This window comes from Sycon ciliatum, chromosome 6, assembly GCF_964019385.1.
Source record: "Sycon ciliatum chromosome 6, ocSycCili1.1, whole genome shotgun sequence".
Classification (NCBI taxonomy): Eukaryota; Metazoa; Porifera; class Calcarea; order Leucosolenida; family Sycettidae; genus Sycon; species Sycon ciliatum.
In genome coordinates, this window is record NC_088648.1 from 30,850,270 (window position 1) to 30,875,899 (window position 25,630).

General features: G+C 48.1%; 1 protein-coding gene across 1 annotated transcript; it reads right to left on the reverse strand.

Moving 5' to 3' along the window:
- Positions 1-511: 511 nt before the first annotated feature.
- On the reverse strand, positions 512-25,583 carry LOC135819902 (uncharacterized). Its single transcript, XM_065333201.1, has 11 exons — positions 25,258-25,583; positions 21,955-23,699; positions 14,291-14,444; positions 13,183-13,332; positions 10,202-10,713; positions 8,770-9,094; positions 6,475-6,768; positions 5,627-6,010; positions 5,109-5,261; positions 2,768-3,429; positions 512-1,837 (listed from the first exon to the last, which is right to left on the reverse strand). Exons 2-11 carry the CDS (start codon positions 23,664-23,666, stop codon positions 1,447-1,449), a joined length of 4,737 nt encoding a protein of 1,578 aa, XP_065189273.1. The 5' UTR covers positions 23,667-23,699; positions 25,258-25,583; the 3' UTR covers positions 512-1,446.
- Positions 25,584-25,630: the final 47 nt, after the last annotated feature.

Sequence of the window (25,630 nt, forward strand, 5' to 3'; positions counted from 1 at the left end):
TTATAATACTTCAAAGGTAGCTCTACACTGCCAAACGACACTAAACAAAAGACGTAAACAAGAACGAGCCCCTGTCCTGAGTGTCCATGATCCAGGCCTCGGCATCGACACGACAGTCCGTTCGGGTGGCCGACTACAAACTGCCGCGACCACTGCCAGTGCCACTGGCCTGGCCCTGCCCAGAACTGGATGTCAAACGTCATGGTGCCGCGCGACTACGCATCGTCCCCATGACGACTGGACCATGCATGCACGTAAGGCCGTTACAGAGTCCTGTACAATCATGTACATGTTTTGCGTAGATCTACCAAGACAAGAGTCAAGAAGAAGAAGAAGCCGTGCATTATTGATAGTAATACTAATACGCAAAATGCATGTACGACCGGCATTATAAAGCTAAAGCCAGCATTACCCAAGCATTAGAATATGGCCTAGGCTAGGGGAACAAACGGCCCAGATTTACCCTGAAACACATCTCACGCACAACCACTGCCCCTGCACACAGTCATCATGATGATATTAGCCAAGCACAAACTCGTCTCAGAAACGTGCTGCAGATGGCAAAATGAACAAATTTAAAGAGCTTCTTAAATCTAAGCGCCATTCGGGCACAGTGAATGAAATGAACAGAAAAAAGGCTCATTGAGAAATACAGTCACTGTAGTTGGTGATATCTTGTGGGACCAAGTGAAACCAGTCTACACCAATCATTCAGGGAACCTTCAAAATGTGGCCTCCTGGAGGATCTACAGGTGGTCTTCATACAGGGTCTTTATGCTGGAAACAACATTCATCGGTCGTAGAGGTCCTCTACATCGGTCGTAGAGGTCCTTTAGGACAGGTGATCGCCTTACCAGAGTGGTCGCCTTGACATGCAATTATTACTGTACATGGAGATGACAAATTACTTCGAAGTATAAGCAGCAGAGGCCAAAACTAACTAGCAGTCAAATGCTGCCATCGCCAAGAGCAAACGGTAACTGAAATTGTCTTGAAGAAGTTGAATACCAGGAAGGTTACAGCATGCTAGAGGAAAAACCGGAAAAGAAAAGGTGCTAGTAATCATCTCAAAATTGCCGAGAGGAAAGTAGGCTAACAGTACCATAGGACAATGTAGTGTTATGCAGTGAAACATGTAACAGTCACTAAAGACCACCGTGACTAGCGACCAGCCTTGTACTAAAGACCACTTCGCCAGGCACGGACGATCTCACATTCACATAATATTATGGTTGTGCGGTGCAAGCCTCTAACTAAGGACCACCTGCCACTAAAGACCGCTTTCTGTGGCCCCAAGGGGTGGTCGTTAGTCACAGGTTTTTGCTGTAGTATGAATTGAGGTGATGATGTCATGACATGATGATGTCACAACATGATGATGTCATGACATGATGAAACCAGGATGAGAACAATGATCATTGATCACGCATGTGACCGTACAAGCCGCTACTCGTGAAGTCGTGGCTCATCTTCAAGCAGCGGCGTACGGAAGCCGGACGCGATGGTCTTGAGCGCTTCCGGCGGTATGCGATCGTCGCCATCTTCCTGCGGTGATGTTCGTCGGCGCCAGCGCCTCCAGAGCATGACGAAGTTGAGCCCATGCAGCCGTCCCCAACCGCCATCCGGTGAGAAGAGTTGCTTGCACGTACACGCCAGGAGAACAAAACACGTCGGAAGCCAGTACAGCATCATTGCCGCCTTGTCTATGTAAATGGACCAGTTGTCGCTGCTGTGAGCGGCCAGCGCCTTCAGAACGGAGACGGCTTGCAGAATGAACAGAAACAGCAGCTCCTGGGCGTTGTGCGACACATGCAGAGTCTTGCCAGAGCGAAGCGGCCTGAAGTAAATACACGCCAAGGTGCACAAAGACACCGGTAAATTCTCCTCCAGAGAACTCGCATTCTCACACATATCACAGTGCCGCCTCAATGAAATCCGGTCGCTCGAGAGTCAAGTCGGCGCATTGCACCATTTCGTAGCCCAGTGTTCGCTGGTCTAGGGCTGCACAAATACCCCCCCCCCCCCCCCCGCGTACTTGAGTGACGCGACTGGATGTCATTGAGCAGCACCGTACTACACAGAGGCATTGAACAGACTAGCAGTTGGCTGGATCATTTATTATTTACCGCATTCCACATCACTTTATACTATCTATTTTCCAATCAAAACGGGTACGTTTGTATCCCTGGTGATGGTTGTGCCTGGAGAGCACTATGTAAGTGGTGCTCTTCACGCACAATCTTCCTCGGCCTACTCAAGCTCAACAGATGAGGGGTGAATTCCCCGAAACATGTATTGAGCAGGGAGGGGTGCTTTCCTGCAGGTTTGTCGAGCCGAAGGTTCGCTGGACTTCTCGTGTGCTCTGGATGGCAGTCGTGAGTCAGTCAAGTGTCAAGTCAAGTCGGTGGAATAGCGCGAGCTCCAGTGTGGGGAGCAAACCCTTTCTTACAAAGGGGAGAGGGTGAAAATAAACGGCAACTGAAACAGGTGGAGAACAACTGTAAACGTGACACGATTGGATATAGGGACGATGTCGTGTGTGCCAGGCAGTATGCCCTGGGGTGCTTGCGCATTTCATGCACCACTGCTGCACGTCAAAAATAGGCTTCATATTCTTCCACACTACGAAGATTCGCCTAACAATTAAACTTAGCAAGAAACTTGGAGTTGCGAGAAATTCTAGACCTCCATTGTGCCCGTTTTGTGTATTCACTCACACCATAATAATAATGCTGTAATAAACTTCATATTAGAGCCGCTCTCTTACTTTGCTACGGCATGTGCCAGCAACATCAGCCAGAACAGTGCAGTCATCACCAGCAAGCGATGGTACTGACGCGCAAACAGGCTGCACACAACAGCCAACAGGACACGTCTGAGCAGATTGACGGCCGCCCACCAGCGCCGGTCGTCGCGGTAGATGTGGCACGCCTGATCGATGAAGCCCATGAGGCGCGGGTTCTGACGAGCGCTGGGCACGAGCAGCAGAATCGGCGGGGGAGCTATGACGAGTGCGAGTATGCCCAGCGAGATGATGATGTAGGGTCGGTGCTGAGAGCCAAAGCAGCTCACTGATCCGTCCCTGGTGACAACACGGACGCCAGTCCTCAGCTTAACGCAGCTCAGGAAGCTGATGGCCACGAACATGAGCAGCAGATAGCTGTAGACCAGAACTAGCCACATGACGCGGACGAGCAACATGTGCTGCTGTTGCCGCTGCAGAAAACCACCAGTACAGTTGTAGGAGCGGGCAACGCGGATTGCGATGAATATCAGAAGGAATGTCGCCGGCTGCAGCAAGAGCAGTGCGTTCACCTGCAGCGGATGGAGGTCAGGACGGATGCAGACGTGACCCAGGCCAAACGTGAGCACTGTGTAGACAGCGCTATAGACGTAGCTATTCTCATTGCTGAAAATATACCAAAATGCCTGCAACAATGATACGACAATACGAAACACACACACGCACGCGCACATGCACACACACACACGTACGCGCACACACTCACACACACACACATATGCGTGCACAGACGCACACCCACACATGTGTGCACAGATGCACACAAGCGTAAAAGACCTCAGTGGACCTCGACCTTTTACGAGGCCTATATACTATATTATTTCCCATATAGACCTCGTCTTGGTCAATATCGTATACATATTGGTAAAATTGGCATTTTGAAAAATCCACATGACCCCGGTTCATGCTGCCGATGCCTCACATAGAAGTGTTTCACGAAGTTGCACACAAATTGGAGCCTTTCCAAGGTGGTATGAGCATGGAATGGCCACGCTATATTCTAAATTTGACATACCAAGAGTAAAAACGGACAGAGTTTCTTGGTAGGAGTTTTTTTGTTATCAAATGCCCAGAGCGGCAGATCTAAACTTATTTTAGGCGGTAAGAAGCAGGTTGCAAACCTGAATTCGGCCAGAATCAGATGGGAAAAGTACCTTTAGTCTCATGTTCTGTCTGAGTAGTGTGTCCGTGTGTGTGTGTGTGTGTGTGTGTGTGTGTGTGTGTGTGTGTGTGTGTGTGTGTGTGTGCGTGTGTGTGTGTATGTGTATGCATGTGTGTGTGTGTGTGTGTGTGTGTGTGTGTGTGTGTGTGTGTATGCATGTATTTGTGTGTGTGTATGTATGTGGGTGTGGGTGTATGTGTATGTGTGTGTGTGTGTGTGTGTGTGTGTGTGTGTGTGCGTGCGTGTGTGTGCTTAATGAAGTGCATACATTGTACACAACAGTCACAATTTCAATCCACTGTTGCTCATCCGTCAATGCGTATCCCCTGTAGGGTCAAGTCTAGCTTGGAAGAGGAAGAATTTTTCCTGCCGTGCTACGACCCACCGTTAATTAGGAACTCGTGGCATGGCACGATGGAAACATGGATGCAGCGAATGCGTTTTACCGTCTTTGATCACTTTTCTGTCGGGCCTGACCCCCCACCGCTTTAGGATCTGCATCCGCGCCTGTTAATCCTATGAGAGGCATTTCTACAGATGGCGAGAGCTCAGTCTATCAGAGGGCATGCGAACTGTGATTACAGTAAATCAACTAATTTTTGCTGGCGATTTAATTTCGCTGACTTTGCCGCTTGGTACCAGTCGGCCAAAGTAAATCGCAGGCCAAAGTTCTTCATAGAGGTAAATGACGCATGATTTAGCCATGGCTGCATATGTGTGAGCAACAAGTACTGATGGATTTTTTTTGTTGAAAACCCCAATCGGCCAAAAGTTTCATTTCGAGATCGGCCAAAGTTTCTCACCGGCCACAATTTGTTCGTTTACAGGATTTTACGTTTACGGTGTGATAAAGTTGTAACCAGCTACATGCCCCCCCCCCTTACACTTTTTATATTAACCGCCGCACCATAACCGCGCTCTCCAGCCAACCCCGGCCCGACGTTGCCACAGCACAACACCTGCAAAGCAACACATCCGTTGCTGCTGAATTCTATCGTGCAACGGTTTCAAGAGTAAAACTCTCGTTAGTGAAGGTAGAGCTGAGGTAATGTCGTGTCGAGACCGGGTCGGCTGGAGAGCGCAGATATGGTGTGGTGGTTGATGAAAACAATGTATGGCGTGAGCGTTATCAATGCTTATTACCTGTACAAAGAACAGCCAGCTATCCAGCAGAGGACTCATTCCCATGTTGCAGTAGAGCATGATCATGAATGTCAGCACTGTTAGGACTACAACCAGGCTGATGTAGGCACCAAGCGGAATGCGTAGTGCTCCGCTGGAACAGGCAGAACAACCCTGAAGTGGAAAACAATATCGTGATGTAACACAAGAAAAAGAGCGGATCAGCACAGGCCACTGCAGACTGCATAGTTCTGCACAACATATCCGATGTTCTACGTGTACTTCAAAAGTCTTCCATACTGCAATTCCATATTCTGTGAGATCAGTGATGAGAACGAAAACTTAGTTCTAACGACTTGAAGAATTTTTTTAAATTTTGAAATCGTGCAAACCATGTACATACTCAGTCAATCACCTCGCTAACGAACAGAAATCACCTCGCTAACGAACAGAAATCACCTCGCTAAGGAACAGAAATCACCTCGCTAACGAACAGAAATTAAAGAGATCGTTAACTTTGATTGACGACAACAACTTACAACGGTTGCCAGTTTCAGACTGGTCCCTGGCTTGCATTGCCCACACAGAATCCCAGTGGTGTTGTGCGTACACGGCTCATCAACGCCCAGTCGCCAGCTGGTATCGCGACAGCAGCCATTGTAACACTCCCCTATGCCGAGCACGGGGTTGGCATGGGAACTGCCAGACACCACGTCGCCGATTGTCAGATTCCCCTCGTCGTCGTCGTGCGCGAGCGCGAGGTACTCGCTCGTTTCTTGGCCGTGCAGGGTGGCCAAGTCTCCGGCCCAGTATCCCGCCTTGATAATCACATCCTTCCCGGCGGAGCAATGGTCCACACCAGCTAGATCACTTGCGCACTGCATCACCAAGTCCGTAGCTCCAGCTGACACTCCTAGGCTCTCCTACAAGGCAATCACAAGATAGTAAACAACAAAGTTGCTTCAAGACACTAAGATTACTAATTTTACAGACACATCCTCGGTGACACAGGGGCGTCGGACCGTCGGACACGGTACAGTCACTACGGCATTGACCGTACCACTTTTCGCCCCAGATACCCCGTGAATCAACAAAATGCACCGTCATCTGGGCTGTGAATTCCCAAAATTTTCGGCTCAGCCTTCCCTCCCCGACGAGTAAATTGTACTTCAGATGGCTGACCAAACCACGCTAAAATACCTTCCGACGCTCTTGCTCACAGATGCTTAGAGCCTGTGTCCATATACTCCCTATTGGTGCACCCTGCTCCTTGCATCAGCCATGTGACAGTGCCTACAGATGAGATATTGTTGTATTAAGCTGGTTTGTGGGTAGCAGGTGCGATCCATTACAAGACCGACGGTGGGTGATAGTGCAGTTCACGTACCTTGTTTGCAGCGGGGGCTGGCTCATGAAATCCTGCATGGGACTGGCGCAGCTGGAACGGAATTCTCAGCGCAAATGATTCCTGCCCTCGGCCCCAGCCCGTGCCATCGCCTGCTCCGTCACCGTCGCTGTTACTGGCCAGAATCCAGAGGCGTAGGCAGCCACGCGCGCCAACGCGGCCCGCCAACGCAAACCCGTTGATGACGTCGTGGCTGTGGAACAGGAGATGACCGACACGTGTGTATTCGCCAGACAGGCTTCCGGTCTGCATCAGTGCCGTCTCGTTAGACTCAACCTGGCAGCAGAAATAACACAAGATACCATTGTACATGAAGTCCTGCAACCAGGCAAGTTCCTCTGAAAACTGATGCAACACGCAGTATGTCCAGGTCGAGCTCTATCTCCGGACAGCTAGCCGTGTCATTAATTTTGAAAGTCTTTGGGAGCACTCTCTCAAGGATTAAAAATAACTGATGTTAAATGCACCATGTGAAGTTCATCCAGAGGGCTCAATTTGCCGAAAGCAAAGAGCGGAATACACAGACAGAACAACGAGCAGTTGTTTTTCGAAATTCTGAGTTTTATGAACTCAATCGATCATCAGACAAAAATAGAAGTAATATGCAAACTGCTGCTGTCACATGATATGGTGACAGATAGAAAATGGCAATTACAGTGCACAATGCAAGCAACGAACCTTGATTGTGCAGGAGGCAATTTTCGCTATCCGAGAGTTGTCGTTATTCATGAGGGTGAAAGCACATGATTGTATGCAGTCAAATGGCCGCAGGTCTGAAGATAGCGACTATAATCGTGAGTTGTTGTTGTACCGGAGGTCGGTATTCACGAATTTGACAGTTCCCAATATGCGTGTGTGCACTAAGAACCTTAAAAGCCCCAATAATTGTGCGGCCACAGATGGAAATGCCCATTACATAATTTGTAGGGCTCAAACGGTTAGTCCGATTAACCGGTTGCAGACCGCTTACGAATAATTAAAGGTTAACCGATAAAGATAACGGTTACGCAGTAACTTTTCAGTCAAATTTTGAAGTATCAGGTCGTTGCAAAGTATGCACTTTCGCAGGCTGTCGCACGCGTACGCAATTTCCGGGCTGTCAACTCGGTCATATCTGGTCTCTTGCCAGCTAGTCTTGGTGTGAGAGTATGTATGAGTGAGCATGCAAGAGAATGTACATGTGTGCGTTGTACTGAATAGGGTACATTTTTTGAATGAGTACAGTAAAACCTGTAACTACAGACCACCGTAACTAGCGACCAGCCTGGTACTACTGACCACTTGGCCAGGCACGGACGGTCTCACATTGAAAATGCACTGTGACTAGCGACTACCTGCTGAACGCGACCAGCGACCGCCTTTTCTTGTCCCAAAGACAATTTTTGACCCGTAACTAGCGACCGCGATGTAGGAAATTAAATGTTGCTCGAAGCTCCTTCTTGAAATTTGATGATTTCCCGTGGTCCTGAAAGGAATCTTTCGATATTACAGCTGAAGAAACGCAGGTCATTTTAACTGCGGAGTCGGTGTGGACTGCGCTACACCTGTCAGAATTTCAAGCGCTGTCAAGAATAAACATGATAGGAAACGTCTTGGAGAGCGCATCGAATGCGCTCTCTGATAAATGTTACTACTCGGACGAGAAACGAAGACTGAGCGGCTCTGTCACCCCAGTCATACAGACGAATCGACGATGGCATCAAGGAGTCCAGAAACAAAGCATCACCGCAAGGTACTGATGCTGAAGGATCGCGTTCAAGCAATCGAGAAGTCGCAACAAGGACAGTCGGTACGATTGATCGCATGAACAAATTTGAAGCCCAGCGCAAAATGAAACTTCCACGGGAACGTTTGACTCCTGGCTTCGGAAGTAGGAGCTGAATTTGATGTCCGCAAAAAATGTCTTTCTCTCCAAGTGTTGTTTGACCTGAAATAAGAATGGCAATGCGCAAGTCTTGGGGAATTGTTTTAGCTGCATTTTGATATACATAATCATATAATGGGATCCATATATGGTCGTGCGGTGCAAACCTCTAACTAAAGACCACCTGCTACTAGACCGCTTTTGCCGGCACCAAGGGGTGGTTGGTAGTCACAGGTTTTACTGTATAGTCAAATATACGGTTAAAAAAGAGTCCGCAGGATTGCCGTGGCTAATAGGTTATAACCGGTTAACCGACCGTTAGCCTAGCAGTTAACCCTTAGGGGTAAAACCGTGACCATTTGAGCCCTAATAATTTGTGTGCCACCCCATAAAACCATTTCGCGTGCACTCACCTCCAAGCGTACGGGGCCGTGAGCTTTGCCGAAGCCATCATCGGCGACATCCAGCGCTAGCTCCAGGTACTCTCCGGGTGCCGGGAAAATCGCAAAAGTCTCGTCTCCGCTGCAGGGACGTGGAACGTTCACAGCCATGCGCGTCAACAGGCTACCTATGCGCAGTGGTTTCCGTGCCCGCCAATCCACTCCGAGCACGTGACTCCACGGCAAGCGAAGGAACTTCAGAGCGGGTAGCACATTTGTGTAGCCATCTGCTCCGGCTTGAAATGTGCTCGCCAGGTGCTTTAGAGGCTGGATATCGGCTGAAAACTCCGGGGCAAGCCTAGAAAAAGAGGATGATGCACGCATGGTTAGAGGCATACGGTGACTGGTAACAAGGGTTCAGTGTAGGGAAATCCTCGAACTCTTCTACACATTGCCAAGAGTTCTCGTTGCTGTTTTCTGGTGATCGCTTCGTGCATGAAACTCGGAGTATAAACACTTGCTTCATCCGCGTATTCTTGTTATTATCAAGAGTGAACCGAAAGGTTCCAGGCTGTCCAAACCAGTGCCCAATGCGCACGAGCAGAGCTACTCACAATAAGAACATCGCCTAGTGCGTGCAACTCGAAGTCACGAAAAATTGACCATCCTCTCCTTCTTGTTATCAAGTGCACACAAACAAAAGCATGCAACTGTTGTCATGGGCCACTGCCTCTGATCCCTGAACTTGCCTTCATCAAGCCCTGCACCGAAAAAAATATGTGAAGGCGACCACATGGATAAGGCAATGAGGTGTTTCAGAGGACGATTGCAACTAGAGACAATGTATGTTCAAGCTTCAGCTTCTTCGTCCCAAATAATCTCACCGATTTTCGTCATGCCTCTCTTTGCAGCACTCTCTTTTGTTTCTCTCCTTATCATTTAGTTTGCCGTGGTTGGCTACCACCCGACCTCTCATAAATATTGGTAGTCTTACGACGAGCGGGAGATGTTGAATAAATAAATAAATGTGATTTCCAGTCAAATGAATGGCCCTGGATAAGGAGACCACCACCTGTACACTGTGACCACGTTTTTCAGGTCCCTTGAGCGCTGGTTCTCTGAGACAGGTTTCACTGCAAGCCACTGTGGGCGGTATTTTCCACACCTGAAGCTCGTCCGCAAGAAAATAGTAAAAGATTCCCAAAATGCAATTTGATATGAATTAAACTCGGATAGAGAGCCGAGGATAAAACTTAAGAAGAAAGGACCAAAGTCGTGACGTCATGACCCATCAATATCATGACGTCATGACTCATCAATATCATGACGTCATGACTCATCAATATCATGATGTCATGACTCATCAATATCATGCTTATAGTTGCCAGTGTTGGACAACTGAGGGTAGCTTGTAAACCTTTGGTCCTTTCTTCGTAGCTTTGATATGATCTTATACTTTACTAACGTTTCAACTGTCGTATTGAAGAGGGCTTGCATCATTGATGAGCAGTTGCCTGCTGACACGTAGATCCAATCAAGTCCGGCTTTGGCACACATCGCCGATATACCACGCAACATGACCCAACTGGGCGCGGAGCGGAGGATTGGCCGCAGCAGATCGAATTCGCTCACGACAAGAGCTTCGTAGCCGCTGATATTACATACAGCGTACGACGCTGGTGCGTGCATTGGTGGGGGTGTTGATCTTGATGGTGCTGGTGTTGTTGGTCCCAATTGCGGGGGTAATTGTGGCTGTGCTGTGTGCATGTTCTTAGTGTCAGTACCAACGCTTGCATTGCCTGCTGATGAATCACCGGAATAGGAGGATTGGCCAGGCAACATACTGCAAGAGCCGCACAGCGTGACATCACCAGAAGACTGTTCAGTAACTCCTCGTGTGAATATCCATGCCGGGCCAGCCGGAACGGAACATGCAACGCGCAAATACAGGAAAGGAATGTGCCTTCGAAGTCTTTTCTAGAAAAACGAGGAAATTGAAAATACAAACACACCCAGCAGTGGAAATAGTCAGGGCAAATGTCAGTAGAGATGGAGAGAGAGAGAGAGAGAGAGAGAGAGAGAGAGAGAGAGAGAGAGAGAGAGAGAGAGAGAGAGAGAGAGAAAGAGAAAGAAAGAGAAAGAGAGAGAGAGAGAGAGAGAGAGAGAAAGAAAAAAAAGAGAGAGAGATCCCGAGGATTAGTTCTGGTTGTACACTTTCTCCCTTGCACATGCTCTGAGCACATTGACTTACATACAGTCTATTCCTGACATAACAAACACTATTTTGCAGGAGAAGTAGTTATTCATAGCCAGAGATGATCAGAAATGCACTCACACTGCGCAAGTAGCAGGTCATGACTGGCACGTGCTTCATTACAGGATGGGTGGGAACTTGGCTTACATTCGGCCCTTCAAGATGGTTCGTTATAAACGAAAAGGGTTCTCTACAAAGAGTTATTTTTACATGGGTTTAAGGTAGCAGCCTGGTCGTAAATTTCATATGGCATTCGATTGACCGTAACTTTGGTGTCTCGCAATGGATTTGAGTGAAATTTTCACCACACACTCCTGCCACTATGCTGGCCCTCTGGACATGATTTCAAAGTTCTTGCGCCTCACTGACAGGCTTTCCAGGCCGGAAGAACTCAAAATTCCGGCATAGTGCCACGGCGTGCGAGCCACCCAGGAGCCAAAAATGCATTTACAATTTTTTCACATTTTCTTGCCCATTCTGTCCGTGCGCGGGATCCAAACCTAAAAAAAGTCCAGAAGCAGCCATGGGTGGTGGGATAGTGCCCTTCAACGTGGCCCTGGAATCTGTCACAACAGAACGAGCGGGCGTTCTCTCACACACTCCCACAGACCCAAGTCAATTTTTGAATATTGTTTAGGTTTAGGGGTCGTCCGCAATTATCGAAAGTTTTTTCCAATCCGTAGTAGCTTCAAATTTTTCCTCACCCACCCACCCACCCCCCCCCCCCCCAGTCCGTAATAAAATATTATTGATGGACACACAACCCAACACATATGGAACAAACTCAATCAGTGCTGGTCCATGAGTCATTGTGACATCAGGTATTGTATTACAACTACCATAATTATTGATGTTTAATTGGTGATCACCGAAAAAGGGCTGCTTCTTCACCGCCTTTCCAAACAACGTCGCCTGTCTGGACATAGTCAATAACAGTCGTCAGCGCCAGCGCTAGACGGAAGGACTTCAAAGGAGTGCATGGGAGACGGTACTCTGGACGAAGGAGACAGTGAAACTCAAAAATAGAAAGTGTCGACTCGCCGTCGAATGCGCCGAACTTTATGATCCCCGGCCCAGGAGCAGCCAAGGAAGCGCGCGCGGGGGCGCAGAAACTGCCAGAACTACAAAAATATTTGTAGTAGACAGTTCGCGCGCAGCCGCGCGTGGAACACAGGGGCTACACGTAGACGTACACGTGGCACGCGCACGTGTCATTTCGGAAGTTTTTCAATCCGTAACTGGCCTTGACCCACCCACCCACTTTCGAAGCTACTACGGATTGGAAAAAACTTTCGATAATTGCGGACGACCCCTTAGGGCGTGCTACGAGGTCGTACCTTTGATACAACATCCAGTGCTGGGACCTCCACAGCAAGCCATTTCCACAGCGCTGCAAACCGAATCCAGGATACCCTCAAAAACCGGCAAAGACTACCACTCACGTTCCACTACTGCCTAGTACTGAATCCTACCTGACTTCTTGACACGACTCAAACTTGCCAAAGTCACTAAATCAACGTCAACTACAATAATCAAGCCATTATCTGCAACGTCACGAGGGTGCTGGCAAAAGTCCTGCTGCACGGCGGCGTGCGAAGCCCTCCGCCGTACAGCCCAATACGTGGCTAAAAACGTGATTTTTTGGACTTGGAGCAAAATTCTGCACACTTTCGCGTGTTTCCATGATATGACAAGTTGCGCATGGTCTGCTCACATTCAAAACAAGTGCTACTAACAAATGACAGCGTGCAATCTTTCCTTGCAAGGGCACGTGTTCGGCCATAACTCTTGAACGGCTGGTCAGATCGAGACAGAGATATTGCAGCTGTTCATGCTCTTTCAACTGATGTAGCACTCGATATGAATTTAAAAATTCGATTTTCAGGGATTTTACGACCAGGCTGCAACCTTAAATATGGACATGGTCAATGGCTCGCTGTATAACGAAGTTCGCTATATGCGAGTTCGTTATAACTGAGTCCAGAGGGTTTTTTCATTTACTAAAAGCCATGTGGTGCACGCAATGGGAACGTGCCGCAGCCATGGCGGTGGGGGCCAGGCTCTCCGTCGACCGACTGGTCTCGTCATCGTCACGCTCTGGACGTATTGTAGTATGGTATCCGTTACACTTTCTCTGAACACATTGACATACATGTGGTCTCACTTGTACAGCTCTCAGCACATTGACTTACATGTGGTTTCACTTCACATGAGTGGCCTGTCCACACTCCATAACGGCTGGTCTCCTCGATCGACACAGCTGCGTCCACTGCTACACGGTTGAAGGGGCAACTGTCATATTCCACCGCACACACTCTACTTGTCACTTGAATATTGCTGGCCTGATAAAGACAATGGGGCGGAAAAAATGGAAGAGCCTTTAACATGTTGCATTGACAAAGTTCTTGCGAAACTCATAGGTAACCAAACTTTGGTGTGCGGTACACGAGAGTTGGGCTAATGCAACACAACCAAACACCAGCACAGGAACGGCGTGAATGCAACAAACTTCAACACACGGCACTGCAGGTCGATGTGGCTCAGTGCATGGCTGTCTCCGCTTTTTAAGGCAGGCTGTGCTCCTACTCCGGAACACCGAAAATCCTACATCATCGCCAAAGCAAATGATCATTGAGGATGATGGATCCTGGTCGAAAATTGAGTTGAGACTACTGACTTTTCAGCAAAGAGACCACTTGCTTTGGTGAGAGTGTAGGGGTCTCCGTGTTTCGAAGTGGCTACAGTGCAGCTTGCGCACAATTTTTCCAACTCCAGGTTGGTAAATCATATCCGCTCTTTATGCGAACAGTTTCCTCGGAGACAAGAATGCCATAACACTGAGAAAAAGGACCCACTTCAGGCACTTGAACATCATCTTGAACATCATCTTGAACATCATCTTGAAAGTCTTCACTAGTACTCTCTCACCTATTCCCCATTTTTTGTCTATGCGTGTGGGTCACGTTTTCTTCGCTGCTATTTTAGCTCTTCTACCGTGCGCCGTTTCTATCAAATCTCTACAGTACTGAATCCATTATCCATGTTCAGTTGATTTTGCCTGTATTTCACCTGATGATACGGCATGAAGGTATACAAGTAAAAACTTTCAAGATGCTGTTAATTTAAGAGCCTGAAGTGTGTCCCTATTTCTCAGTGCTATCGCTCTGTATGGAGAATTGATTACACCGAGAAGCAGCATACTAGTTTTAGGCTGTCGAGTGGCGCTTCTTGCATGCAAATGTGAATGATACTAAGAAAATTGAAGTTGATTTTTGGGAGAACTATGAAACTGCACCGTACCTTTGTGGCGTAGCTGCCGTGCAAGGCTTCACTCTGACCTCCTGGAAACGGAACAAAGCTGCTTCTTCCCGGTGTTATGATCAACAGGGTGCCAGTGATCGTCCACTGACCATCGGCAATATCAATGACGGATCCTCTCCTGGGTGCTGCACCACTGCAAGGGTGAGGGGGTGAGGAAGGAGTTGATGATAGGAAAATCAGAGAAGGACACGAAGGAAAGAGACGGAGAGAGAGAAAGTAAGTTACATTTATAAAGACAGGTAAGTCTAACAAATGGGACTGAGACCTCTACAACAGGGTTTTTACGCCTGAAAGCAGGTGCATGATTTAACAAGCAGGTTGTCAGTCTAGATGTTGTGCTCAGATGGAGAAAAATGAGCAGAATTTTTGTAATGAGATGAAAAGCAGAAATAATAAGAAATAATAAGAAAAGATGAAATGAAAGCCTGCTCACAACCCCCCCCCCCAGCCTTGCGAACTGGGAATGGTGGATTAAGAATAGGGGTGAAACGGTTCCAGGTTTTTCATGTTCGGGTACCCGAATGCCAGCATTGTTTCCCACGGTTCGGGTATCGGTTCCATGCACTCTTTTCTCCAGACCGACAAAATGGGTTCGCGACAATTATTTTTTAGAAAAAGCATTTTTACGAGCAAGAATGAGACATCGGAGAGTCCAAGTGCGAAGAAGATAATGACCAGATAACTCTTTGGAAGAGTGGGGATCGCAAGGTAAGACGTTTAAAATCTTGAGTAGACTTGGCGTGTACATGTATTTGTAGAAGAACGAGATTTTTCGAGTTTCGGTTCGAAACTTGACGGAACCGGTACCCGATTCTTTTCAGCTGGCGGTTCCAAAACCGGTTCCTTACCCGAACCGTTTCACCCCTAATTAAGAACCCGGGTTCAATGCTCAAGCAAGCGCTCTCCACTCAAGGCGTTCACAGCAACTGATAGGAACTCAGAGGGCGAAATGATAGAAAAGAAATAATAAGATGAGAAAGAGAGAGAGAGAGAGAGAGAGAGAGAGAGAGAGAGAGAGAGAGAGAGAGAGAGAGAGAGAGAGAGAGAGAGAGAGAGAGAGAGAGAAAGAGAGAGAGAGAGAGAGAGAGAGAGGGAGAGAGGGGGGGGGGGGAGAGAGAGAGAGAGAGAGAGAGAGAGAGAGAGAGAGAGAGAGAGAGAGAGAGAGAGAGAGAGAGAGAGAGAGAGAGAGAGAGAGAGAAAGAGAGAGAGAGAGAGAGAGAGAGAGAGAGAGAGAGAGAGAGAGAGAGAGAGAGAGAGAGAAAGAGAGAAAGAGAGAGAGAGAGGGGGGAGGGAGACAGAGAGAGAGAGAGAGAGAGGTAGAGAGATAGATAGAGAGAGATAGAGAAAGAGAGTGTGAGAGAGAGGGGGTGGGAGAGAGATAGAGAGTGAGAGATAGCAGGCATGTAGCTTGTAGTGTAATGAGTAGCATCATGACAGAACTCTATCCCTAGGCATATCATAGTCTGTCTCCAGGTTTCTCCTTCCTACTCCCTACACTCACTCGCATTGATCTAACGTGTGTACTTGTATAAGAACCGCAGCCTGCCTGCTGTACCATTGACTCATGCATTCATGTACCGCTGCACTTGCTGGCTGCGCATCACTAACCCTTCCCCTTCTATGGCACAGTCCCCGCATGCACTGAATGCAGTACTCGGGTGCGCAGGCGTATTCATGTCTGAGTGCACTGCCCTCGGGCTCCATCTATACATGGCATCCCGTACTGGGCACGCTGCTTCCGGTCGCTGCTGTGTGCACGCAGCACCGTAGTCCATTCCGCTCCCTGTCTTCTTTACACGGTGATTCCCGATTGGAATCACTCTTCGTTTCTGCTCTCCTTGTAGCTGTTGTGCTTTTCCGTGTCCGATAATGTTCCCCCTTTTGCAATAAACAGTCAGGCGAAACTACTCTAATTAGAGACCGCTACATGGCGCAGTGAACAGGATCAGTGATAAAAAATAACATTGATCCGCAACGAACCTGGTCTGCAACTTCAGGATCTAGGATGGCTAGCGTTCGACAACGCCGACGATCGCGATAAATCTCAGGAAGTGGAGACGAAACTCTCGGCGTACTTCACGCCCGTGTCCAACGTCGTCCACGGACGAACGATGTTCGAACGCGACACACAGTCGCCATCCGAGACCGTGGACGAGTCACTTCTGCGTCGTCTCTACGGCGGCGCGGACAACGGCGACTTCAAGGACGCTCGCGATGACCGCATCCGCGATCGCTTCACGACACACCACTGCAAGCCAACAGCTGCTACAACACTGCAACAGCTGCTACAACACTGCAATAGCTCATTGCAACGGCTCACTTCAACCGCTTACTGCAACAGCTACCTGCAACAGCCCCGCAACGGCTCACTGCAACCGCTTACTGCAACAGCTTACTGCAACACGTTAACAGCTCACTGCAACAGCTTACAGCAACAGCTTACTGCAACAGCTCACTGCAACGGCTCACTGCAACCGCTTACTGCAACAGCTTACTGCAACAGCTCACTGCAACAGCTCACTGCAACAGCTCACTGCAACGGCTCACTGCAATGGCTTACTGCAACAGCTTACTGCAACAGCTTACTGCAACGGCTCACTGCAACGGCTTACTGCAACAGCTCACTGCAACGGCCCACTGCAACGGCTCACTGCAACGGCTCACTGCAACGGCTCACTGCAACGGCTCACTGCAACGCTCACTGCAACGGCTTACTGCAACGGCTTACTGCAACAGCTCACTGCAACAGCTCACCGTAACAGCTCACAGCAACAGCTCACTGCAACAGCTCACGGCTACTCCCGCCGCAGCCGAAAGCCACCAAACGGTGGAGAAACTCCTGTGGCGAGCAAAAACGGCATGCCTGTTGCCGCCGAGCCCAACACAAGTGCCACCTCCACTACCTGTTCAGGTCGCACAGCCATTGCACCGGAGCAGCTCATCTCGACAATGTGAACATGGACCTGCAACTCTTTCCGTTAGGGGAGATGTGGTGTAATAAGTAACATCATGACAGAACTCTATCCCTGGGCATAGCATTGTCTGGGCCTGCAACTCTTTCTGTTAGGGGAGATGTAGTGTAATGAGTAGCATCATGACAGAACTCTATCCCTAGGCATATCATTGTCTGTCTCCAGGTTTCTCCTTCCTACTCCCTACACTCACTCGCATTGATCTAACGTGTGTACTTGTATAAGAACCGCAGCCTGCCTGCTGTACCATTGACTCATGCATTCATGTACCGCTGCACATGCTGGCTGCGCATCACTAACCCTTCCCCTTCTATGGCACAGTCCCCGCATGCACTGAATGCAGTACTCGGGTGCGCAGGCGTATTCATGTCTGAGTGCACTGCCCTCGGGCTCCATCTATACATGGCATCCCGTACTGGGCACGCTGCTTCCGGTCGCTGCTGTGTGCACGCAGCATCGCCGTCCATTCCGCTCTCTGTCTTCTTTACACGGTGATTCCCGATTGGAATCACTCTTCATTTCTGCTCTCCTTGTAGCTGTTGTGCTTTTCCGTGTCCGATAATGTTCCCCCTTTTGCAATAAACAGTCAGGCGAAACTACTCTAAGTAGAGACCGCTACATAGCTCGTGGGGTGCAGGGGACATGTGCACCCCTAACTCTTTGGATGTTGGTTCCAGAAATGTGGTAGTTTTTTTGTAAAAAAATATCGCCTAATCCGCTTCTCGCGATTGGAAATCAATTTTGTCAATCAGCGAAAATCCATCGGATTCTAACTCGGTCAATTCTAAATCGAATTCAGCAATGAAATAATTGAAAATATCTAAGCGAAAACAGAGATGGGAGTTTTTGGTCTTTGACCACTTTGCTGGTGGGCTCATCTAGAAAGAGATAGCTAGACAGCTAGCTAGCTAGATAGATAGATAGATAGATAGATAGAGAGAGAGAGAGATAGAGAGATAGAGATAGAGAGAGAGAGAGTTATGAAGAGAAAGAGAAATAGCTAGGCAGCTAGATAGATAGATAGATACACACACTTGAGAGGAATCAAAAGCGTTTCTGCTGTAAATCTGAGTTTCACGGTTTTAACCGATCATCAGACAGCAACTTGACTACAATTTTCAGAAGCCATGACTGATATAAGCTGCAAGCTTGGATCATAGCGCGAAAGAATGATCCGGGCTGATAGTGTAATTATGAAAATGTAATTATGAAAAATAATGGCATTAGTTGGGCGATAGGGTGGAAAAATAGGCGCACAAATATCTCTCTCTCTCTTCTATCTCTCTATCTCTCTATCTCTCTCTCTAAATCCAAACCTATTCCTACAGGCATACTGCTTCCAAACGTCGCCAGCTTGGAGAACCGCTGTTGTCCCACTTCAGCTCTTCCTAATACAGACTGTGAATTCTGCTGAGGATGGGGCAAGGTCTGCTGTACCCCTGGGGACCTCATGCATCATGCACCATTCTACATGGCTGCAAGATAGTCCATTTGCTCTCAATTTAGCCTTCCCCTTACTGTACCACTGTTCTTGTTCCTTTCCCTTTGCCTGTATTTCACCTGATGAGAAGGCTTGAAAGTATACTCTTGTGAAACCAAACACTTTCAAGATGTGCGTAAAGAGGCCGAAGTGTGTCCTTTTTCTGAGTATTATCGCTATCATTTACGTTGGCAATGGACATGTTCAGGGTTCAAGGTGTTTGTGTTGCGTGCACGTGTGCGTGTGAGAGAGAGAGAAAGGGAAAGAGAGATAGAGATGGAGGGATAGAAAGATACCGTAAAAGCCAGTGTATAGGCCACGGGCGTACAGAATAGCAGCCTCGATTTTCTGGGCGTATACAAGGGCATGGGCGTTATTTTGGAACCAGGGGTATGCTTGGAATAGGGATAGCAGTAAGTATTGGGTATCAGTACCTGTACATGTACTGGTGTTTCCGGCATACCTGGGCGTATACATGGGCATGGGCGCTATTTTGAAACAAAAGTGTTGACTTCCCCTGACTGGGCGTGTACACGGAGGGTGGGCGTAATTTCGAGTGGGCGTATAAAGGGGCTTTTACGGTACATAGATAGAGAGATGGATAGATAGAGAGATAGATAGAGAGATAGATACAGTCAACTTCGCTAATAACGACTGCGGATATAACGGCAATTCGCGAATAACGACCGAATTTCCATGCCCGGAGCAAAGTCCCATCTAACTGTATACATTTAACTTTGGATATAACGACTATCCGAATAACGACAATTCGTGAATAGCGACATGCTTTTAGTGCCCTGAGGTCATATTCACTGCTTGAATAACGACTTTCTGGGCTTTTAACAGCTATTTCAAGTACCTGTCAGTCAAGTACATGTACCTGTTATGCAGAAGTACCAGAACCTATGGAGTATGGGGATGGATAAAGAAAAGAAAATGCAGCCAAGGGGGGGGGGGGGCTTTTTCTTCCTTTTTATTTTGCTTCAAAAGTGTTGGATTTACCAGCACACCTACATGCATGTAGTTCAGTGTACATGATTGTACAGTAATTATCATACATGTACATGTCCCTAGCCCTGTAGATGGTTCAAAAAGGCATATTTTTCAATTATTTATTTCCCTTGCATATTGAATTTTTAGTTCCTTTCAACTGCAATATGAAAATAAAGTACACATTGACATAGAGCAAGAAAAGAGCTTGATTTTGATATGCATGTCATACTATACAAAATATGGGTTCACATACATTCAAATGGGACTTTGGTTATAAGGACACTTCGCGAATAAGGACACTTTTCTGATGCCCCCGCCGAATGTCGTTATTCGCGAAGTTGACTGTACTTCCTCCGTTAAGCAAAACTTCGTTGCCTTTTTTGTGTTCTTGTCATGATCTTTCTGTTGGCATTAGACACACATGTCAGTGATCTACCCCCTACATAGGGTACTGTAAAAGCCATAATTATAATGAAGTGCTAACTCTAACAAATTAACGAGGAGAAATCGGTCGTTATAATAGAAATCGTTATACAGAAATCGATACATATACTGTCCTATTGAGCGTTGAAAATGAGTGAGAATCGTTACCTTTGGTACACGTCAACTAGTCAATTTTGGGAAATCGTTATAATATATGTGCCTCGCTTGAATAATGGCTTGTACAGTAGCCACAGTGTCGTCCATTGTTCTGACAGGCTTTTGGACCACCGAAAAGCGTGGATCCCTTGAAACAATCGGCGAAGCATAACCGTTTCTTGACAGGATGTCACCAGAACACAACCCAGGCGCATGACACCGAAGTGCGAAAATGAGAAACAGTTTGAAAGACCGCGTGGCTCGAAGAAGTGTCCAGAATTCATGCAGAAGCCGGCCAGCCAATGCTGTACCAGCACGATGGCATGCGTCCGCACACAGCCAAAATAAATCAACGCACGTGTGTTTGTGGCGCAGGGGAAAACAAGAGGGTTCGTCATTCAGGTTGTTGTTCAGCCTGCGCAAAGTCCCGATCTCAACATCGACGACTTGGCGTTCTTCTACATCCTGTAGACAGACGTGTCACTCGTGGCGAAGGAAAACAGAAAGGAGCTTCTGCAGGCTGTGGAAACGTGCTGGCATGAGTACCCCTCTGCCAAGATGAGGAGAGTTTGGTTGTGTCCGTATGGCTCTTTCCATGGCATGGCATTCTGGAGAGTCTGAGCGGCAGACACAACAATTACCAGCACAGCCGAGGAGTTCATCAAGCTCACTGTTCAAGCGAAGAACTTGGCGATCTCCACGATCAAATCGTGTCCCAGAAACTTGTAAAGGATGCAGGACAAAAGCTGGCAGCGCTGGAGGCGAAAGTCAGCGAGAATGCCGACTCGATGTCATCAAGGAGTGAGTCGTCATCAAATTCGGACAAAGAATGAAGCTGGACTGCTTTCAAACGAGCTGTGTGACATCTGTAAATAACTATCTCTCATATGCTGGGTTTTTTCCACTTTGCAAAGCGTTTTGGTAGCCATAGAATGCTTTGGACTAAACTGTAAAAATGCAACGAAGATTTGCTTAGCGGAGGAAGTAGATAGAGAGATAGATAGAGAGAGAAAGAGAGAGAGAGAGAGAGAGAGAGAGAGAGAGAGAGAGAGAGAGAGAGAGAGAGAAGAGAGAGAGAGAGAGAGAGAGAGAGAGAGAGGAGAGGAAGACAGGTAGAGCAAGAGAATCATATGGACAGAAAGAAAACCCTCGAGCATGTATCTAGTCAGCAGCCGATACAGTATTATCCCCAATAAATGTACAGTACTTTTATTTTTTCAAAGGTGGCCAGACCTGTACTACTAAAGGAGACTGCACTAGTATTGGAGACTGTTCTTTTATCGTTTCTGGCAAGATAGATCGCATGCCATGTGTGTCATACCACTCATAATAGTGATACTTTTCGACAGTAGGTGCCTGTAATAACACTCCAGCTAGGGTGCCAAGCAGTGTGGAAAGGCACAAAGATGTTCAACAGGCAAGAAAAACGAAATTAGGTGGACCCACGTACATGTACCCCGACAATGCCCATCACATCATTCTGGCATGTACTACTATTAGAGACGCGTTCTTTTATATTTCCGATCCACACTCAATATGTACTACTATTGGGGACGTGTACGTCTTATAGGAAAAATACGGTAAGAAGTTGATGAACCTGTTACTGTGCATTAACTTACGCTGACTCAATAAGAACTCGTCCCGCCATAGACACGTCAACGTTCTTGCTCTCCACTGCAGATGCGCCGGTTACAAGATGAAAGGTGCTATTCGCAAGTGTCACCGGTTTATCGGGTAATGCTATGTGCTGGGTGGCGTATAGGCGGAGTGGTGTTGCGTATTTCCCACTTAGATCGGCCGGGTTTTGTCCGTGGATAAACTTGATGCCTCGGAATGAATCAAATATGCAGTTCAGGATCGACACTGAAGTCGACGCGGCATGTCCGATCACCCGCATGAGCACCCCATACTTGTAATCGATGTCATGACGCCCAGGTGGTGTCGTTGCCAAGGTGAACGTGCATCTGTCCACCGTGACCAGTGTGGGAGTGCGACCGGATAGCGAGAGAGCAACATGAGCAGAACCCACTCCGCCAACGTGCCCGTTCTTGTACAACAGGACCTGGGTCATGGCCCGTGAGCTTACGGGACATGGAATCATGCGGTATATTTCTGGCATGGACACGTTGATTGAGTATTCGCCGCCATTCCGATAGAAATGGTTGTATGCTGCAACGATGGTCCTATTAGCATTGCAGAGGGTGTTTTGACTCTTCGAGCCACCGAAGGTGCTAATCGGGGTGTCCATGAGGTCAAGAAATGTTGAGTTCACCACCACCAGCGTACCTTCTCTGGGAATGGCCACCGATATGATGGCAAAGCCGTCATCGACTGTACGCCGTACGCGCTGTAATCTGTCCATGTCGGGGCCCTGGAACGTGCAGCTGTGTATGTGCACGTGAAACCCGTCGCTCCACGTCGCACCAGACTGATTGAGGAACTTGGCCCGGACAGCGTCTAACTGCACCAAGCTGTGCGCCAAGTGGAACGGCTTGGCGTGGCTGAGCATTACGAATGGTATACCGTCGGACCAGATATTGAAGTTCACCTTCTGGATGTAAATGGCTACATACAGGATGAAGATTTCTGGATGCTTTCTCGACCTCCGTCCTGTGTACATGCGTTCCTTGATGATGGCTCGTTCACAGCCGTACCTCGTCGATAGGGAGTACGGACTGAGTGAGAAAGACTTGAAAAACGGCACACGTACGACAACAGGCCAGTCTCCGACAGACACCTCACAGAGCGACCGCTTGTCGGCCAGTAGCCGAATGCACAGGTGTCCCATTGTGAACGCTCCAAGGCCTCTGGCCGCTTCTAAGGCAGATGAAATGTTGGCACACGGTTCGAGTGCATTCTGGCCGCAGTATACAGACGAGTTCTCATTGGACTGTGAAGTGTGGTTGTATTTTGGTGCTACATACAAGGAAACTGCACATGACGGTTCAGTCCACTGGCCTGTAGTTGTGGTGTAACGACTAGCCCACGGGTAAGGAAATGGTTGAGCTGAGGAACTTGCGCTGCTGGTGTTCCCCGGTTGCCGCTGTGTCCGTTGTTCGTCTTGTGGTTGCTGACCTTGCTGCTGTTGCTGCTGTTGTTGTTGCTTCTGCTGCTGTTGCTGCTGCTGCTGCTTCTGCTGCTGCTGGTGCTGCAGCGTCTGTGCTGTTGGAGGCTCAGAGGATGGCTGCAGGGTTCCCTTCGACTGAGAAGAGCCGCGGACACGACTCAGACTCGTGATTGAAACGATCAGCACGATGAGCACGATGGTCTGACAGGTCCTCCTTGGCCAGTGTGCTGTGCTCGACAGGCACAAGGCTGGCAGCGCTACCATCTTGTTGGCATAGGTAGTGCACCACACACAGACCTGTGCAGAACAGAATGCAACGCATGACAGTTCTGCTCTAGTTCTGACGTTTGCAAGAAAATTGGCTAAACACATTATTAAGCTGACAATGCTTTTATTACCTTACTTTTAAAATACAGTCGACTCCACTTATACCGAGCTCGTATATAGCGAATTTCGTGATATAGTGAACCATTGTCCGTGTCCGTGTTTGAATCCATACAAATGCACCCTTTTTATTGAACTGCTTTTGTCTATAACGAACTATTCCTTGTAGGGCCGCATCATAACCAGGTGCCGTGGAGTGATCTACAAGGGCTTTGTCCGCCCTGTTTTGGAGTACGGCATGCTCGTGTGAATGAGCGCTGCACCCACCACTCTGGCTCGCCTCACTGCCATCCAACGCCGTGGCCTTCACCTAATCGGTGATGGAGCCTACCTCCCTAGCTTGGACATCCGCAGAATGGTCGGAGCACTCTGCTTTCTGTACAAGCTCCACTTTTCAACTGGCCCAGACATGCTTCTCACCCTTCTTCCACCCCGAGCGACCAACACATCACGCCATAGCCGACGCACACAAAAGCATCCCTCACACCAGTTTCAGCTCACTTCCACTCTTCCGCCCAGAGCACGGAATAATGTCCTTCGGTCCTTCCCTGACGCTGTTGTGGAGGTCTGGAACCAGCTTCCGCAGTGCGTTCTGCTGAACCAGCCAACAAGGAAAGGACTGCAGACGTTCAAAGAAAAGGTCAACGCCCACCTGCGCCTTACCCGCTGGGAGTGGGCAACGGACAGGCTATGAACCAAAGAAAAAAGACAAAAAAAGCTCTAACTCTGTTCCCTCCTCCATTCACTTCGTTGACTCTCTGATAACTTTCTATTGTGCATACTTTTCCCCGTAATCCGCAGTTATCTACCCCCCCCCCCCCTGCGTATTTTCTGTAATCTTTTGTTTTTGTGGAGCGCTTGGGTTGCAATGAAGCCGAGACCCTATGGTCGGTCAAGCTGCCCCTGCCTCTCCCCCACTCCTGCCATTCCATATGTCTCATCGCTGCCTTGCTGCTTTGTGCCATCAAATGGTGTGTGGTTTTTTGTAAAGAAAAAAAATAAATAACCAAGTGCAGTCATACGGTCATGGGCCATATGCCGGTCATGACGTGTAATTATTGTATGGTGTGAGTGCATTTCTGTTATAACAAACTTCGTCAACAAAGTACTGATCCTCCTGCACAATGGTGTTCGGTATAATCGTCAGGAGACGACTGTAGATTGAACATGGGGTTGAACAGCAACCAACCTTCCATTTTCTTTTCTTTTTCTCTTATATCTACTTTTCCACAATATCCTTTAACATTTTATTCACAGTGGGTCCAATGTTATTAGGCATTTTGCCTGTTTTGATTTCCACTATAAATAAAGTATACAACAACAAACATGGGTTGTGGTTGGCCCTGTACTGCTCTAGTCCACCTGATGGCCTAGCACTGTCGCACTGGCTCCGGACAGGCTTGATAGTCACACGATATTCGATCAGATGTCAAGGTTGTCAAATGATTCAGCCTATAATAATAATTCCTACCTTTTAGTGCCGGACAAATCCTTGACCGTGAAGACGGTCACACCACGCTGGCAGCCGCCAAGTCAGATCTTGCGAGCCCGAGGAGCTTCTTGTCCGACAATTACTGAGCTGTATCCAAACTCATTGCGGATCGCACGATCTTGTATTTCCAAAGGTAGGTACTCAGTCAGTCTTCCGCAAACTGGAAAGTCAGTGTAGCCCACACAGCCAGAGTGAAACAGCTTCTCGAGATGTTGTAGTGATACCACCTGTAGAATCTAGCCGCCAAAGCAGCTGCAGAAAGCAAGCACACTGCGAAACTAGTAATCTCAGGGAAGCAGCTGTGTCGAAATTGCACTGTCGCAGCGCTACTGCTAGCGTCATGTTCATGCTA